This window comes from Acinonyx jubatus, chromosome A1 (assembly GCF_027475565.1).
Source record: "Acinonyx jubatus isolate Ajub_Pintada_27869175 chromosome A1, VMU_Ajub_asm_v1.0, whole genome shotgun sequence".
In the NCBI taxonomy this organism is placed as follows: Eukaryota; Metazoa; Chordata; class Mammalia; order Carnivora; family Felidae; genus Acinonyx; species Acinonyx jubatus.
Genome location: NC_069380.1, coordinates 50478507 through 50496906, shown reverse-complemented (window position 1 = coordinate 50496906; position 18400 = coordinate 50478507). Strand labels below are relative to the sequence as shown.

At 36.3% G+C, this 18400-nt stretch overlaps 1 protein-coding gene across 13 annotated transcripts in view; it reads left to right on the top strand.

Annotated features, from left to right (window-relative positions):
- MYCBP2 (MYC binding protein 2) overlaps window positions 1-18400 on the top strand; it is a 281767-nt gene that overhangs the window by 185250 nt on the left and 78117 nt on the right. For all 13 annotated transcript variants that reach the window (XM_053216756.1, XM_053216750.1, XM_027065047.2 and 10 more), the window contains 6 exons: window positions 1696-1911; window positions 6471-6526; window positions 9885-10000; window positions 13681-13778; window positions 14480-14596; window positions 15284-15424. In XM_053216756.1, the coding sequence (XP_053072731.1) occupies window positions 1696-1911; window positions 6471-6526; window positions 9885-10000; window positions 13681-13778; window positions 14480-14596; window positions 15284-15424 (744 nt within the window). The remainder of the gene's footprint in view (window positions 1-1695; window positions 1912-6470; window positions 6527-9884; window positions 10001-13680; window positions 13779-14479; window positions 14597-15283; window positions 15425-18400) is intronic.

The window sequence follows — 18400 nt, the reverse complement described above, 5'->3', positions numbered from 1 at the left end:
AAACTTAATAAAAAAATTAGAAATACATGAATTTGGATGGTAAAAGAATGAGGAATGGAAATAGTCATGTGTTGTATTAATGTATATAGTTAGTTGGATACCTCTTACCTGAGACTTTAATTAATAATGACATTTTAAAGCATATTGCAATGCAGAAAATGAATCCATTGTGATCTAATGTATTAATGTAAATATCTCATTTAAAATTTTTATTTCTAAAAAAATTTATATTGAATGAAAATTTGTATAGGCAATCCCCAGCTAGCCCCACCCTTTCCCAGATGTATTACAAAGCGATTTGGTTGTTTGGAGTTTAGAGTTCATTAATCCACAAAATCCTTTTCACTCATAGAGTAGTTTATAACAGAAAGCAAAATACCTGTCATTCTATAGTATTTCAGTACTCTTAGAGTATAAAATTGTTCAGTGATTCACTTCAAGGTTCATAGTACACAGGCAAATGTACTGATGCTAATTTACTTAGGGTAAATACAGTTGTTTAAAGAAGGATTAAATAAAAATATGTCAAAAAGTAGTAGCTATCATTTAAAAAATCAAATGTCTTTAAGTTTGAAAGCACTTACTTTTTATCTTTCCCCCTCCCCTTTTTTTTATTACATTTAAAGTTTTAAACTTTTAATGATGGCAGTGTATATGAGCTGACGATTTTACTATATACTTTTAAACTTATGTGTTTTAAATATAAGGTGGGTTTGGGGCACCTGGGTGGCTCATTCGGTTAAGCACCGGATTTTGGCTCAGGTCATGATCGCGTGGTTCGTGAGTTCAAGCCCCGTATCGGGCTCTGTGCTGACAGCTCAGAGCCTAGAGTCTGTTTCAGATTCTGTCTCCCTCTCTCTTTGCCCCTCCTCTGTTTGTGCTCTGCTTCTGTGTCTCTCAAAAATAAATAAACATTTAAAAATAAAATAAAATAAAGTACATACAAGATGGGTTTGTAATATTTCCGGGACATTATGTCGATCCAAATTTCTTATGTGTTATTTTTTAAGATTTCTCAATGGACTACATTTTCTTTGCAGAACAGCTAAACTTGAAATTAGTGCTTAAAATATATGGAGATGGAGCACCTGGTTGGCTTAGTCAGTTTAGCATCCAGACTCTTGATTTTGACTCAGGTCATGATCTCACAGTATGTGAGATTGAGTCCTGCATCAGACTCTGGGCTGACAGTACAGAGCCTGCTTGGGATATTCTCTCTCTCTTTCTCTCTCTCTCTCTCTCTGTCTCTCTGCCTCTCCCCTGCTTGCACATGTGTGCACACTTCTCTATCAAAATACATAAACATTTAAAAATAAATGAAATATGTGGCGATTGTGGGAAAGCCTTTTTACTTGAATTAGCTGATAAATAATTTAATGTTAAGAATTTGAGAATTCAGTGTAGATTCATTCTACTTTACTGTATTAATGGCGGTGTTTGGTTTTATTTTACATTTTTATATCTATGATGATTTCTCCCAAAAGCCAAGGCTTCTTTTACACTGTGTTTGCAAGATTCATTCTGTGGAACTAGCTCGAGGTCACTCTGGCACACCTTTGAAGGGAATGCCCAACATGGACCAATGATCACCTAAAATTTATGGAGTTGTGGGTCCATACTTGTAAATTGTTTCTTTTAATGTGTTATAGGCAATTATATACTAATAACATATGTTTTTTATAACATCATGGTTAGGTGGAAGTGAAAGCCGTTCCTGTTTCTCAGAAAAAACCATCTTTACAACAAGAGCAAGTGAAGAAAACTCAAAGGCTGCCTGGCAGTCCTGCAGTAGCAGCAGCGCCTTCCAACACCGATATGACTTTTGGCGGGCTGGCCTCACCGAAGCTGGACGTGTCCTACGAGCCAATGATAGTGAAGGAGGCTCGATACATTGCCATAACAATGATGAAGGTAATTTATTTTTCTTATCAGAAACATTTTCTTTTTCACCATTTATCCCCTTAACAAACATTTCAATGATCCAAACGCACACACAGAGTTACAGGTCTAGAGAGCTGTCAGTAGATGCAAAACATGTAATATTTTTTTTAGGGTGATTTATTTTCTTACAAAGAGGATTTTCATTTATTTTTTGGCAATGTCTAGGGGGATTACCGATAATAGATCAAGTTAATACAATCAGAGATTGAGATGATTGAAAACTGAATTTCATTTGCTGCAAATGTATTTGTCTACTTTCAGTTTCCATTTCTCCTGGAACTTAGCCCTTCAGGAATTCAGTTTAGTTAGGCCCCCTTTGATTTTTGGGTTCTCTCACATGCCAACCTCATTTCGTTGGGTTTCCTACTTGAGGTTTTCTTGTTCTTTGATGCCCTTAGACAGATATTTTAAATATTTGGTGCAGCTTTTTTAGTTCTCTTTAGGGGTAATGTTAGACTAAATTAGCAAGTTGTGCATTAGTTAAAATAGGAGTTAGGAATTTTGCCAGTAACAGAGACCAGTGGTGAGCCATTGAACCCTTTCAGTTAGAGCAATGTCACGGTTAGATTTGTGTTTCATAAAGGTCATGATCGAATATGGAGAATAATTGGACAAATAATCATAAGGCATGGTTAGGTTTGAGTCTCTTTAGGAGACTGTTGACGTAATGTGGTATGATGTGCTAATCCCTTGATTTAGTGAGAATAGATTCAAAAGATATTTAGTATCAGTAGGACTTGGTGGCTGAAGGGAATGGAGTAAAGGGAAGGAAGAATTAAAAGATGAAGTTCCAGTTTGACCTTACATAGTAAGATTGATAATGCTGGAGGAGGAGCAGGTTTTGGTTGAGGAAGGTAATAGTTTTGAATGTGCTGGGTTTTGGATAACTCTGAAATATTCATGCAAAGATATGTAAAAGGAAGTTGGTTGTGCAAACCTAAAGTGATTATAGTCTGACCTCAAGAAAAGAACTTGAGAGTAATTAGCACTGATTACTCATGATATCGTAGAAGTAAATGATATCTATCTTCCATGGTGAGTGAAGGGAGAAGTTCCAGGACAGGATCTGGATAAACACCAGTATCGGTGCTTCTCAAATTTTGGGGTACATTAGAATCATCTGGAACACTTATTTAAAAAGGAGATTTTCCAGTAATCTGAAGATTTAGATTCAGTAGGTCTAGAGAGAAGCTCAAGAATTTTCATATTAAACAAATATGCAGAGTGATTCAAATCAAAACCTACACTTTTGAGAAACATTGATTTACAAGACAGGTTAAAGGGGAAAAAAAGGAAAGAAAAAGAAAAAAAAACCACATTGATAAGAATATTCGCCAAAGAGATAAGACATCAAGCTAGGGCCAGTGTATACTTTTGCTGCTTTTCCTACCACTTTCCATACGGTAACTCATATAATCCTCACAACAGCCCTATAAGTTACTGTTTTTGTTCCCATTTACATGTGTGGAAACTGAAGCACAGAGAGAGATTTAGTAACTTGTTCAAGGTCACACAAATGGCAGTAAGTCCCAATCCATGTTTGATTTTCCTGACTTCTTCCCCCAACTACTTTATGGCATGTCTTGAAAGTAAAGAGCAGTTTGGGAAGAATTGACAGTGTTCTGCTGCAGAAGTGAAGTTTTGAAAAGGATCTAGCAGCATTGAATTCATCAATGATCTCGGCAGAGCAGTTTTAGAGGCATGGTAGGTTTGTGAGTTTATAGATGCAAAGGAATGAAAGTAAAGACAAACAAGTATAGAGCAGGTCTTTCAAGATGTTAGGTTATAAAAAGAAACAGAGGAAATAGAATTGAGTGAAGACTTTAGAATTTGGGATGAATAGAGAAAGGCTTAGATGTTTTAATGCTGATGAGAAGACAGTCAAGAGGAAGGAAACCAGGAAGATAGTCCAAGAGAGATGAAAATAGGGTCTAGAGCTCCAGAGGAGGGGTGGGCCTTAAATAGCATTGCCTCTTGCACCTTACCAGGAGAGGGAAGAGAAAGTAATTTATACAGATGCTAGTTAATTTGTAGGTTATGTAACCAAAAGAATTATTTAAGATAGTAATTATATGTTGGAGATAGGAGTGATGAATGTTAGGGTCAGGATTTTGAAACAGAGGGAAAAATGAAATGGTCATTGTGGAGAATAAAAGAGAACTGATAAGGAAAGATTTATCGGCCATCCTTGAAGAATCAGATGAAACTAAAGATCATGTATGAACAATGCAGTGTGTGTCATATGAACATGGATAAGGTAATCAGTTGGATTGATTCTGCATTAAAGTTTTGTCAGGGAGCTCCACAAATGAATAGTGAGAGAAGGGAGTTCAGCAGATAGTGGTTACAGAAAGGACAGTGGAACCTAATTTGTTTGGAAAGGAAGATCCAGAGAGAAGGAGTTGGTGTGAGAAGGACTGGTAGTCTAAGAATAGATAAACTAAGGGTCACTGAGGCAGAAACTGTGAGCAGCCATTTTGTTTTGATTCAGAGAACAATTCTATGGAATCTCACAGGTCTATGACATTTGGTGTGAGTGGCTTAAGGAGAGTTGAAGTGAAGTTTGTTGAGGTTGAAGAAACAAGGGAGCTAAAAAGCTGGAGTCTTGGATGAGTTAGTTGTCCACTGACTTAAAGAATTCAAAGATAAACATTCTCATCCACTTTCCATTTTTATTTAAGGGATTTATTTTCTGGTTCCCTTACCTCCCAATCATTTCTTTAGTTTCCTGTGAACATGATTCAGTTTGTATAATTTATTTTGAAAGTCCAGTTACCAGAACCAGATTCAGTATTGCAAGACTGTTCTCAGTCGCCTAGGGTTAGAGCATTTATAGAAAATCATTCCCACACTGTCTTTTGGAGACAGCAGTGTGTGTTCCAAGAAAGAGATTTTCTTCTATTAGCCATTCACACACACTGTGTGCCACTCAATAGTCAGCCAAATATTGTGGAGGATGGAGAAATGAAATATGATCTGTTCTTTGATTATTAAATGTATAATGTGTATTTTGAGGGAAAGTGGTAGAGCAGAAAACATTGTGCTGGGAATCTGGAACCGTGGGTTTTCCCGTTGGACCTAACCGTAAGGGCATATTTCTCATTTGTAACTTTGTAGTAAGTGAAAGCAGCTAGATCTTTTCTAAATCACACTATGAAAAGAGAAAGGGGGGGATGAAGGATGGAGATTTGTGACTGGTGTGGGTGTGCCTCTCTTTACTGTAAGTACAGTAGAAGTTACAAGTGAATGAACCGTTGCAGAACGTTACCTGAACCTTGAAAGATAATGGTTAATTTGGCAATGTTACAGGGGTACAAAAATACTGGGAATAATGTGACAAGTTTCAGGTACCTACAGCCCATTTTTGTCTTTGTATTTCACGATAATTTCTTCCAGACTTTTGTTATTTTTATTAAGAAACAGATTGTTCTACAGGTCCAGTTGCACCAATCTGTATATTACGGATTCATATCCCGTTTTGGTTATATCAGTTACAAATCCCCTTCTCCCGTCCTCTCATATCCTTGCCCTTTATTTATAGTGTGTGTTTGGGAGAAAGCTAAAATTTTAATGTACTCAAAAGATAATATCTTTTTTTTTCCCCCTCTTAATTTGTTGATGGTTTGTTTGTTACATTCAGGTCTTTAACATGCCTAGAATTTATTTTTGTAAATGATGTGATGCAGGTAATCGATTTTTTTCTTTTTCTTCTATATGGACAACCAGGTGTCTCAGCACCATTTATTGAATGTTTTATCACTATCTTAAGAATGTTTCTTTTTTTTTAATGTTTTTATTTTATTTTTGAAAGAGAGAGACAGAGACAGAGAACAACAGGGGGAGGGGCAGAGAGAGACACAGAATCTGAAGCAGGCTCCAGGCTTCCAGCTGTCAGCACAGAGCCGGACCCAGGGCTCAAACTCACGGTCCGCGAGATCATGACCTGAGGCCTAAATCAGATGCCCAGTGACTGAGCCACCCAGGCACTCCAAGAATGTTTCTAATGAAGGGAGCCTGTGATGGCTTAGTTGGTTAAGTGTCCAACTCTTGATTTCAGCTCAGTTTATAATCTCACAGTGGTGAGATTGAGCCCTGTGTTGGGTTCTGGGTTGACAGTACAAAGTCTGCTTGGGATTCTGTCTCCACCCCTCCCCCACATGCGCATGTGCATGTTCTTTCTCTATCTGTCTCTCTCTCAAAATAAATAAACTTTTTTTTTTAATTTTTTTTTAACGTTTATTTATTTTTGAGACAGAGAGAGACAGAACATGAATGGGGGAGGGTCAGAGAGAGAGGGAGACACAGAATCAGAAACAGGTTCCAGGCTCTGAGCTGTCAGCACAGAGCCCGACGCGGGCCTCGAACTCACGGACCGCAAGATCATGACCTGAGCCGAAGTCGGGCGCTTAACCGACTGAGCCACCCAGACGCCCCAATAAACTTTTTTTTTTAAAGAATATTTCTAATGCGTTATTGGTCTTGATGGATTTATTTACCTCCCTGGATTCTTACTGGTCTCTTTCTTAAAGGTTTATGAAAATTACTCATTTGAAGAACTGCGTTTTGCATCACCAACTCCTAAAAGGTAAGGACCATTTTTGTAACACATAGCCAAGATGTATATTGTCAACTGCTTGCAACTAAAATCATCCTGCATTCCAACTTTATTTTCCATAATAGATATTTTATATCATTTTTAAATTTCCAGTAGATTTACTCCAGATTTTATAAAGTGTAGATTTGCAAATAGAATGTATTTATCTCCAGTTCTAATACTGCCAATATGGTAAATAATAGTAAGGTATTACAGAAAGAATAATTAGTATCTAAAAATATATATATTGGCTTGTTTAGAGTTCATTAGTTTGTTTTTCCATTTTTTTTCTTCTCTCCTTCACCTAATGAGTCACAGAGCAATTTCAGTGTATGTTGTAGTTGTATTTTCAGTTATGAGGTCTTAATTTTTCAGCCTCTGAGTAATTTTAACTCCATATTTAAGCAGATTTTTTGACTTGCTGTTTTATTTGCTTGTTAGAAGTACTTTTTAAAATGGATGCCTTGAAAGAATTATTAGATAGGTTGTACCATAAAACTTAGAAAAAGCTCCAAGGTGAACCTGAAAAAAATACTTATATGTTTCTATTATATCACATATCACATGACTTATAAGAAATTAACAGGTTACTATGACTTTATTCTAATATGTATTAAAAATAGTTTTAATGCACAATCTAGAAAGTTTTCTATAAAAATAGCCAAGTTTTGAGAACATATCTTGGTCTAGAAAAAGGAAAGTAGCATTTTGTCTTTGGCTTAATTTTACTTACAAAATGTCCATATAGTGAAAGCAGGTGATTTTTATAAAATAAATATGAGCTGTATAGATTTACTGCATGTTAAATAAGAAAAAACTGGCCATTTGCCAATAAATAGGTTTTCATATACATTTGACATTTTAAACCTAACTAAAATAGTCTCCTGTCTAAGTCAATGAATTATTTATTCAGCAATATTGTTAAGCATCCACTTCGTGAAAGGCACTGATAACAGGCTCTGGGATACTTTTATGAACAAAATAGACAAGGTACTCGTTCTTATTACATTTATATTCCTGTGGAGAAACAAACTATAAATAAGTAAACAAAATAGGAATAATAAGTAAAGTTATTTGATGGAGAGTGATGGGGATGGGGCAGGGCACCAGAAGTATTGGGTGACAACAAAGGCCTATTTGAGGAGGTGGTTTTTGATTGCAGAGCTGGATGGTAGTTGGCCATGTTAAGATTTGGAGGAAGTTCATTCTAGGTAGAGGAAATCGAGGGTGGACAGAGCTAGATGTGTTTGAGGAACAGAAGGAGAGTGGAGCAGGAGAATAGTGAGCAAGAAGAAAAATGGTTGAGGATGAGGTCAGAGAGCTAGGTGATGGCCTTGTTATATAGGGACTGGTAGGCTGTGTTAAAGAGTTTCACTTTTCTTCTGTGTGGATTAATTTGGTGGGTTTTAAGCAGGAGAATGAGACACTGTGATTTATAGTTTTTAAAAGATCATTCTGGCTACTCTTTGGAGAATGAATTACAGGGGAGCAGGAGTGGGAACAGAGAGATGAGTTAGACACTGTTAGGTGGCTTGGACTAGGGGTGGGTGGGAGTTAGAAGTGGAAATGAAGAGTGGATGGATTTGGGATATACTTAGAAGATGAAGCCGATAGCCTTGCTGTCAGAAAGGAAATAGGAAGTGAAAGAAAGAGAAGATCCAGAGTGATTATAGATTTCTTCAGCTTCAGCAGTAGTATAGAATATATAGCAGTATAGCAGTATGGGAGCTGTCCGACTTTGGTCTGCAGACCGTATTAGGCCTGTTTTTGTAAAGAAAGTTAGGTTAGAACATAGCCTTACTCATTAGCTTATATACTGTCTTTGGCTGCTTTTCACGCTACAGTGGTGGAGTTAAATAGTGTGACAAAGACTGTTTGGCACAATAGACTAAAATATTACAGAAAATGTTACTGATCTCTGGTATAGAGTATCATGATTTTTATGAAGACCAAAGAGTCCGAAATGAGCAGGTGTTTTTTTGCTCTCTTTTGTTGGGTGCTGTGCGAGTAAGAAATAAGAGTTCTTCTTTGGATATGTTAAAGTTGAGATGCCAAGATGCCTCTTGGTTATCTAAGTGGAGATATTTCATTTTGAAATTCAGAGGAGAAATAAAATTCAGAGTCATCTATATTGAGATGGTGTTTAAAGCTGAGGACTGGGGGCGCCTGGGTGGCTCAGTCGGTTAAGCATCCGACTTCAGCTCAGGTCACGATCTCACGGTCCGAAGTTCGAGCCCCGCGTCGGGCTCTGGGCTGATGGCTCAGAGCCTGGAGCCTGCTTCCGATTCTGTGTCTCCCTCTCTCTCTGCCCCTCCCCCGTTCATGCTCTGTCTCTCTGTCTCAAAAATAAATAAACATTAAAAAAAAATTAAAAAAAAAATAAAATAAAGCGGAGGACTGGATGAATGATCAACTAGAAAGATGCTATTGAAAGAAAAAAAGAACTAGACCCAAATCCTTGGACATTCCTTAAGTTAAAAGCGGTGGTCAGAAGTGAGAGAGCCAGCCAAACACTAAGAAACAGTGGCCAGTGAGGAGAATGTTGTGGAAGCAAAACAAATATATTTCAAGAAAGTAGATTTCAGCTGTCAAATGCTACTGAGAGATTGCTGAGGATAAAGAAACGACCATTAGATTTGGGGTCATTGGTGACTGACAATGAGCAGTTGCAATGAAGTGGTGGGAACAAAGGCCTAATCAGGATAAGTTTTGGGAGAGAATTGGAAATGAGGAAATGGAGAGGGTGATTGTAGACAGTTCTTTAGATGAGTTTGAAATAAATGGGAAAAGAGACATGAGACCTTATTAGGTCCCATATATCAAGGGATGTTTAAGGTAGTGTTTAAGATGGAAGATTCTGAAGTTTGTATAGAAATGAGATGGAAATAGAAATGATTCAGGAAAGTGGGAGAAATTGATGATGAGTGAGAGAGAGAAAGGTAATTATAGCATGGAAGTGTTGATAGAATGAGATTCACAGCACAAATGAAGGGGTGGCTTCGAACAAGACCTAGGGCACTTCTTGCATGATAACAGGAGAGAAGATAGAGAAATAGAAAGTAGGTTTATTAATCTGAGAGCAAATTTGGAGTTGTATCTAACTGCTTCTGTTTCTCAGTGAAAAATGATAAGGTCATGATCATCTGAGAGGAAGGAAGAAGGGTGATGGAGGCTTGAGGAGAGAAAGAAAAAATGAAATTCAGTCATTTTGGAGGGTAGGAAAACATACTATCGCAGGGCAATAGGATTGACATTCATCGTAAATAATACCATTAGAAATTACGTTAATGATGTTGTCAGCTGTTTAACCAAAAGTAAATTTTCCAATATCCATCTTATTTCTTTTCAGACCCAGTGAGAATATGCTGATCCGTGTCAATAACGATGGCACTTATTGTGCAAATTGGACTCCAGGGGCTATTGGACTCTACACTATTCATGTGACCATTGATGGCATTGAAATAGGTATTCTTTTTTTTTTTTTTTTTTTTTTAAGTTATGGTTACTTACTGCAAACAACTAGACAGAATTGTCTTTCTAATTTTCTCCTTAACTTGTATCATAGATATGGACAGTTTTCATTACTTATTTGGGGCTTCATTTCCTCATTTACAATGAGTACTTAATTAGTAGCTTCATAACATTTCAAAATTTTCTAATAATTTATAGTATCAATATAGCTCTCATGACTCCCCCCTCCATTCTCTAATGTGATTGGTCAGGTATGATCTTTATGATGCTAAATTTATAACCATGTGAATACCTCATCTCCTCCTCTTGGTCTGTCTTCCTTTCCTGGCTTAGAGCAGAAACCATCTCATTCATCCTTGTATCTCCCAATCTAGTTCAGTGCCTGGCACACAGTGGCTGCTCAATAAATATTTATTGAATGGATGAATTTTCTTTATCCACCACTAACTTTGAAAAGTATATTTCTTTTCCTTTCAGCATTAATCATTTACTTTTCTTTAAACTATTCATATAATAGGACAACAGCAAAACAAGAAAGCTCTAATAAATGTTTATCAATGTGAATTCCTTATAATACTCTTTCCTGATGTTTTTCAAGAAAAAGGGCTTCTGGGGCTCCTGGGTGGTTCAGTCTTTTAAGCCTCTGACTTCAGCTCAGGTCATGACCTCACGGTTTGTGAGTTTGAGCCCTGCATCAGGCTCCACGCTGGTAGTGTAGGGCCTGCTTGGGATTCTGTCTCTGTCTGTCTCTGCCCCTACCCTACTTGCTCGCTCTCATGCACTCTCTCTCCCTTTCTCTCTCTCAGAATTAAATTAAAAAAAAAAAAAAAAAGTAAAAGGGCTTCTATAATGAGGTAGATTTAGAAAACCTAAAACTCTCATCTTAGATATTCATACAGTTCACACATAATCCACATTAACAGGGATTCTAAAGTTGAAAAGGAAGAGGGAGTCAAGGTAGAGATAAAAGCAATTACTGATTAACATTCCACCAAAATACCCTTGGGGAACTCTGGTTTAAGTAGTTTGTTTTTATAGTGAAGGTAAAGAGATACGTTATGTTGATATAACTGTGTAGAATATATATTAATGTAACTGTATGGAATCAGATATATCAAATTCACCTGTACTGTTCCAGAGACCTTTATCTTCAGTCTTTGCTGCACTCTCCTTTATTTCAACATATCCATAAAGCTTTTAGTTTGGCAAACTTTAGTTGATTCTGAGCAAAACATTGTTCTAGGTAAGACCATTCCTATTGAGGCTTAACAACTTACTGATGATTGCAAGATAGAATGGGCAAATAAAATCAGATGAAGTAGAATATAAGTAGTGACATGCGAGAGGTACCAATTACAAGAATTCAAAAGTGAAGGGAGTCAAGAGTGTCTTCATCTTCAGTAATGGTGGGGTGAAGAAAGCTGATGCACAGTAGATAAGAAAAATCCACTTATATTTGTTTTTTGAAATGAAACTGAAGAAAAAGATTCATATTTACTTAGCATCACCCATTTTCTTTCCTACCTTACAAACTCAGCTCTCTCCCCAAGGTGACCAAACTCAGTAGGCTGGGACTTGCTTGACCATAAGCAAAGATAGATAATAATTCATTAGAGTAACAGTGATATTAATAACTAGTATTTATCAAGCAGTTAATATATTTCTAGCACTGTTTTATGCACACCTTATGTGTGTGCATATTTTAAATTCTTTCATTCTTACAGTACCTCAGTGAGAGAGGTGCTCTTCTCATTCTCGTTTTATAGATGAAAACAGGCACAGAAAGTCAGACAGTTAGCGGCAGATATGGGAACAACCAAGACAGTATAACATGAGAACCCCAGCTATTAACCACCCTGCTGTGCCGCCTGCTGGTCAGAATGGTGATTGGTGTAGATGATGAAGTAGTACTGATGTTGTAATTTGATATGGTGATCTGGTGCAGTGATCTGATGTTGTAAGATAGCACTTAATCTCACAAGGGTTTCTTTTCTTTTTATTTTTTTCAGTATCATTTCATATGTTCCAGATAAAGAATAGGAACCCTTTGTCTTTTCCTTGAACTTCTGAGAGACTCATTTGGAATGTTAAGGCCCCTTGTCAAATATTTCCTTTTTTTTTTTTTTTTAAGTTTTATTTAAAGTTTTTAAGTTTTATTAACTAACACAGTATAATTTAGTTTCAGGTGGACTTATCTAGAGAACATGCGGTGTTCATCACAAGTGCACTCCTTAATCCCCATCACCTGTTTAACCCATCCTACCCATGTCCCCTCTGAGAAACATCAGTTTGTTCTCTATAGTTAGAATCTGTTTCTTGGGCTGCCTCTCTCTCTCTTTTTACACTTTGCTCATTTGTTTCACATAACAGTGAAATCATGTGGTATTTGTCTTTGACTTATTTTACTTCCGTAATACTCTGTAGCTCCATCCATGCTGTTGCACATGGCAAGATTTCATTCTGTTTTAGAGCTGAGTAATACTCCATTGTGTGTGTATGTATGTATATGTATACATGTATACCACGTCTTCTTTATCCATTTATCAATCGATGGACACTTGGCCCATTTCCATAATTTGGCTGTTGTAGATAATGCTGCTGTAAACGTTGAGGTGCCTGTATCCCTGTGAATTAGAATTTTTTTTATTCTTTGGGAAAATACCTAGTAGTACAATTGTTGGATCGTAGGATAGTTCTAATTTTTAACTATTTGAAGCAGTTCCATACTTTCCTCCAGCCTAGCTGCACCAGTTTGCACTCCCACCAACAGTGTAAGACAGTTCCCTTTCTCCACATCCTCACCAGCACCTGTTTTTGTGTTGTTGATTTTTTTTAAGTTTTTATTTGAATTCCAGTTAGTTAACATACAGTGTAATACTAGTTTCAGGTGTACAGTATGGTGATTGAGCACTTCCATACGGCACCCAGTGCTCATCACAACAGGTGCATTCCTTAGTCCCCATCACATATTTAACCAATACTCCTACCCACCTCCCCTCTGGTAACCATCAGTATGATCTCTATAGTTAAGAGTGTTTCTTAGCTTTTGTTTTTTTTTTACCTTTTAAATATCTGTCACCTTAAAAAGACAGTATTTTGATACTTATTTTATTTGTTTGAAATTGTCTGTTGGGGGCGCCTGCGTGGCTCAATCAGTTGAGCGTCCGACTCTTGATTTCATCTCAGTTATGATCTCATGGTTTTTAAGATCAGTTCTTGAGATGAAGCCCCTCATCAGGTTCTGTGTTGATGGTATGGAGCCTGCTTGAGATTCTCTCCCTCTCTCTCTGCCCCTCCTCTGTTCTCTCTCTTTCTCTCTCTCTGTCTCAAAATAAATAAACTTAAATAAAAATAGTCTGGAGGCACCTGGGTGGCTCAGTCAGTTGAGTGTCTGACTTCAGCTCAGGTCATGATCTCATGGTCTGTGGGTTCGAGCCCCACATTGGGCTCTGTGCTGACAGCTGACAACCTGGAGCCTGCTTCAGATTCTGTGTCTCCCTTTCTCTCTGTGCCTCCCCTGCTTGTGCTTACTCTCTCTCTCTCTCTCAATAATAATAAATAAATAAGCTTAAAAAATTATAAAAACATCGTTTGTGAATGTACACAAGGTTAGGTTTAAGGATCCTCTCTCCCTTGTATTCACAAATGTTACAATTATCTTTCTATTCTTACAGATGCTGGCCTAGAAGTTAAAGTAAAAGACCCCCCAAAAGGGATGATACCACCAGGAACTCAGCTGGTCAAACCAAAGACTGAACCTCAACCAAATAAGGTTAGGATAGAATAAAATTAGAACCTGAATCGATTAGAGAGTGATTTACTAATTTTCTTCATTGATGCTTCAAGGTGGTTATCAAACATCTAATATTTTAGTTGACTTCAGTTTTTGAATATTAAATATCCCTAAATAAATTTGAAGAGTATTTTGTGATAATTCTAATCATTTCTAAATTATAGGACCTGTACTTTAGGCTTCTTTGTATAATGCCATAGTAATTTATAGGCCTTGTGTACTTTCTGTTATTGACAGTATACGATTAACAAAAAGTTTACTGAAATTAAGTGCATAAAGTTTATAAGGAAAGTATCCTATACTGTTAAAAGAAAAAAATAATTTCCCAACATCTAAAAAAGTAAATATAGGGATTGGGGTAAACTCCTTATTAAAAAGGTAACACTAGGAATAGAATTTGTATCATACCTTTCTAAAAGGAAAACTATGGCTCTTTTCTCTTTTTTATCATATGTCTTCAAAGTTTAGAAAGGAAATTATAAATATGTACGTTTTAATACTTCTAAAATTCTTTCATTATAAATAAGCCAGTGTTAACTTGCACAGAGAAAGCAACCACAAATAATTTTGGAAACTTTCTCTGAATTATAATACTTTCAAACCTGTTTAATTTTCTTAGTACTTATAAGATCTCTGTTCTATGATTTTCTATCTCAAGTGTCTGTCTTTGCCTTTCCCAGGTTCGAAAATTTGTGGCCAAGGACAGTGCAGGACTCCGTATCCGTAGCCACCCTTCCCTTCAGAGTGAGCAGATAGGCATAGTAAAAGTCAATGGAACTATCACTTTCATTGATGAGGTAATTTGTAAAGAAACACTTGGTAATACATTTTGAACAGAAAGTTTTTGCATTGTTTGTATAATAATATTACTAAATTTTCTGTTAGTATGTTTTAATTGGTTTGGATAGCATTTGGAAAGTTGTTTTGCAGATGCGTTGAGTTTCAAGCATTTTATTTTTCTTTATCAACAAAAAAGTAACTAAACTATATTTTTAACATGAAAGAAGCTCAGTTAACAAGTAGAACCTGTACAAGTAGTCACTGAAAATGGGTACAGCTTTTCTTAAATATTTTAAGTGTTGTTTTTAAATGTGTTCATCGTATTGCTTTAACTTTGGACAGCATATTTTTCTAGTAATACAACCAAGAAACTTACGATTATTAAATCATAAATTGAGGGGAGAAAAGAAGTTATGTTCTTTAGAGAGACAAACATTTTATTTTTAAACTATCTTAAAGTGTGATTTCTTTGCGCTTTTACTCATAAGGGACATTGTTTTTACTGTCTCACCATGTGAATTACCACATTTCTTGGCATTCTTTGCTGCTTTTTCCTTGAAGTTTCTGTTTTACTTACCGCCTGCAAAAACTAGATGTTTAATCTTCATGTCCACTATTATTTGCCTGCTTTGTAGCCCTGTAGCCCTTGCAAGCCTACTAGGACTTACAGGTGGGCATGGCTTGTTGTTGCTTATGTCTTGTAGATCCATAATGATGATGGTGTGTGGCTGAGACTGAATGATGAGACAATAAAGAAGTATGTTCCTAACATGAATGGTTACACTGAAGCCTGGTGCCTGTCCTTTAATCAACACCTTGGCAAGAGTCTTCTGGTCCCTGTTGACGTAAGTAAAAGGTGGTTTTAAAAAGCATAATAGGTACACTCTGTCCTCATTACAGGGCTTTCTTTAATTAAGGCTTTTCAGTTCTGAGGTAAACCACAACTAAATAACTTTTGCTTTGTTAGTGCTTGAATTCATAAGAGCTTCTGTGTAATGAAGGTGGAGTTTGGCAAAGCTAAGCACTGGTACTTATTATGGTCACAGGCAGGAAGTAGTAAATTAAAACTAGGCCTTTGGAATTCCTTTCAAAGATGTAGGGAATGAGAGTAGTTGTCTGTTATCACGCTGCTGTTTTCAATGAATTCTAAACTAAAAGTTGTGAACTCAGTATTACTATACATTCAAAAAGATGTATAACATTTCTGTTGTATGTTGGCATTTTGTAGTTCCCTGTGTTTGTCTAAGTTTGACTCTTTTCTTTCTTGGCTTATAATACTATTGTGTAAAAATGAAAAGGAGTTTTAGTCTCTTAGTGGTGTTACAGTGTTCCAACTAGAACTAAAATAAAAGCTAAATCCTAATGTCAGAGAATTTATTGAACCTCTGACAAATGCAGTACAGTACTTAGCTAGCACTACAGTGTCCAAAAATTGCCATAAACTCATAGCTCTGTTTATAATTAAACAGAAATATATGGTTTTTCTTCCTTTTCATCACTATCAAATGTATGTACTCCTTATGACACTGTTCATAAATAGCGCTGGTAAAATTTTATTTAAAAAAAAACCTTAGTATTTTAAACAGTTGAATTTCTTAAAAATCAGCAGCATATAAAGGTAGCTTATTATATCAAATCATTCAATATATTGTTTGTTTTCCTCTTTGATAGTCCAGAGTAATGTGCTCTTTCCAAAGGGGCAATTATAGAAGATGATTCTTTGAGGAAAAATATAATTGAACTTCTATTTCTATTTGTTGATCTCATACTTTATATTATTTTATATATGTTTTATAATAGTACAGTGAGGAGAGATATATTTCTGTGTATGTTTTACTAATAGGTGATAAAATTTAGAGAGTGTTGGAGTACTGTTTTACTAAGGTTAAGCTAAGCAATGACAAATACATAATTAAAATACAAACTTTTGAATAAATAAACCAGATCTTTAATTGTCCTCAGATTTGCATCTACAGTTAAAAATGAAAAGGATTTTGGCTGCCTGACTGGCTTAGTCAATAAAGCATGCGATTCTCAATCTCACTTGTGAGTTTGACCTCCATGTTGGGTGTAGAGATCACTTGAAAATATAATCTTTAAAAAAAAAAAGGGAAAAGAATTTTGACCCTCTGGAAGGACTAATATGGAAGAGAAATAATAATTCTTTATCATCTGTGGCCGAAAAGGTAGCCTTAAATGGCTTGAAACCACTATTGTAACCAAATATTCCTCAGGATTATGAAATTTATATTTTAAATGAGATAACATAATAACCATTTTGTTGTTTTATTGACAGTTTATGTTTAAAATTTTGATTAGTCTAGATTTTGTGTATTTTCAATCCCTGATAAGGCATTGTATTAAATTATATTATCTTTACTACCAACCCCCACTCCAAAATTTTCTTCTTAATTCCTTTGTTCATTTGAGGAGATGCTTTTGGAAGAGAAAGATATTCACACAGATGAAGCAAGACACTAAACAAAGGTAGAAAGGAGGAGCAAGAAATGCCGTGTGTTGAAGTTTTAAATCCCATCGTTTCATTTTGGAACAGTGGTGTTCTGTTATTTGATGCTTCTAAATCCCATTCAAGAGACTATTTATTGTTGAGGTCAGAGAGAGAAGGGCAGTAACAAAGGTGAGAAAGAAAGCTAAATGGGTGAACCATACAAATACTTCCTGATGGGTTTTCACTGGAATGTGAAAGAGGTTGTCCCTGACTTATTTGAAAAAATCTAGAGACAGAATAGTGAAGATCATAAAATGAAATGACTTGCAGTATTTTCTAGCCTTTTGTTATGCTGAAGAATGACATGAGTTCTATTTTAATGTAAATAACTCAGAAAGCCTGGTATCATTGATAAGGCTGAGGTTTTCTAGTTCCTTTATTTTAAGGAATGGTGGTGATTTGAAATCCTTACAAATTAAAAGAAAGATGCCAGTAAAAAGGGGTAAATACAGATGTAGATAAGACATTTGAAAACCAAAAAGGAGGAGAAAATGGAATTAAGGGCTCATTTGGAGAGTTGTTTTGTGAGGGAGGGGAGGGCATATGTATGGCAGTAGGTAAGTTTTTAGGGATGGAGGGGGAAAAGGAAGAGGTTGAAGAAGAGGATGATTTTTATAAAATAGAAGAGAGGAAAGGCATCAGTTGAGATTGAAACAAATGAGTTAAGTTAGAGGGTTTAGAAATGCAGTCAAGGTTTGGAATAGCCTTTAAGAGAAACTGATGGATCTGAAGAGAAACTACTTGTTTTTGGATTAGTGGTCCCTAAGGACCCAGAGAGACCACTGGATGTATCCATTCTGGATGCCCTTCCTCACCCATAGCCCTAAGTGTCCAGAATCAAAAGTGCCAAGAAATTAAATTATAACACTGGCTGAAATTTTGGGCTGCTGTGACAGAAAAAGAGGGACAAGATTTCAGATGCTGATGAAAGAGGCCTTGAGATCACCAACCATGGAATCCAGCCTCCGTTAGAAACGTGAAAGGACAAGTGGAGGTCCAAGGGACTTGGAGGCAGAATAAAATCCTGGAACAATGTAGGAGTGCAGTCTACCTAAAGAACTAGAAGGATAGGCAGTTTGTGTGATAAAGTAGAATATTTGAACTTGATTTCATAGAGCGTTTTACTGACTGATATGGCCCGTTAATGTGGCCATGAGCAGGTAGCTGAAGTAGAGTGGAAGTGACAGTCATCCTAACTGCCTCAGTCTAAGAACTAAAAGTCTCAGCAATTGGGCGATCATCCACATCAAACCAAAGACACAGATGATGGCAACACTGTGACTGGCAAGATTAAAGATGAAAGCGAATTTGT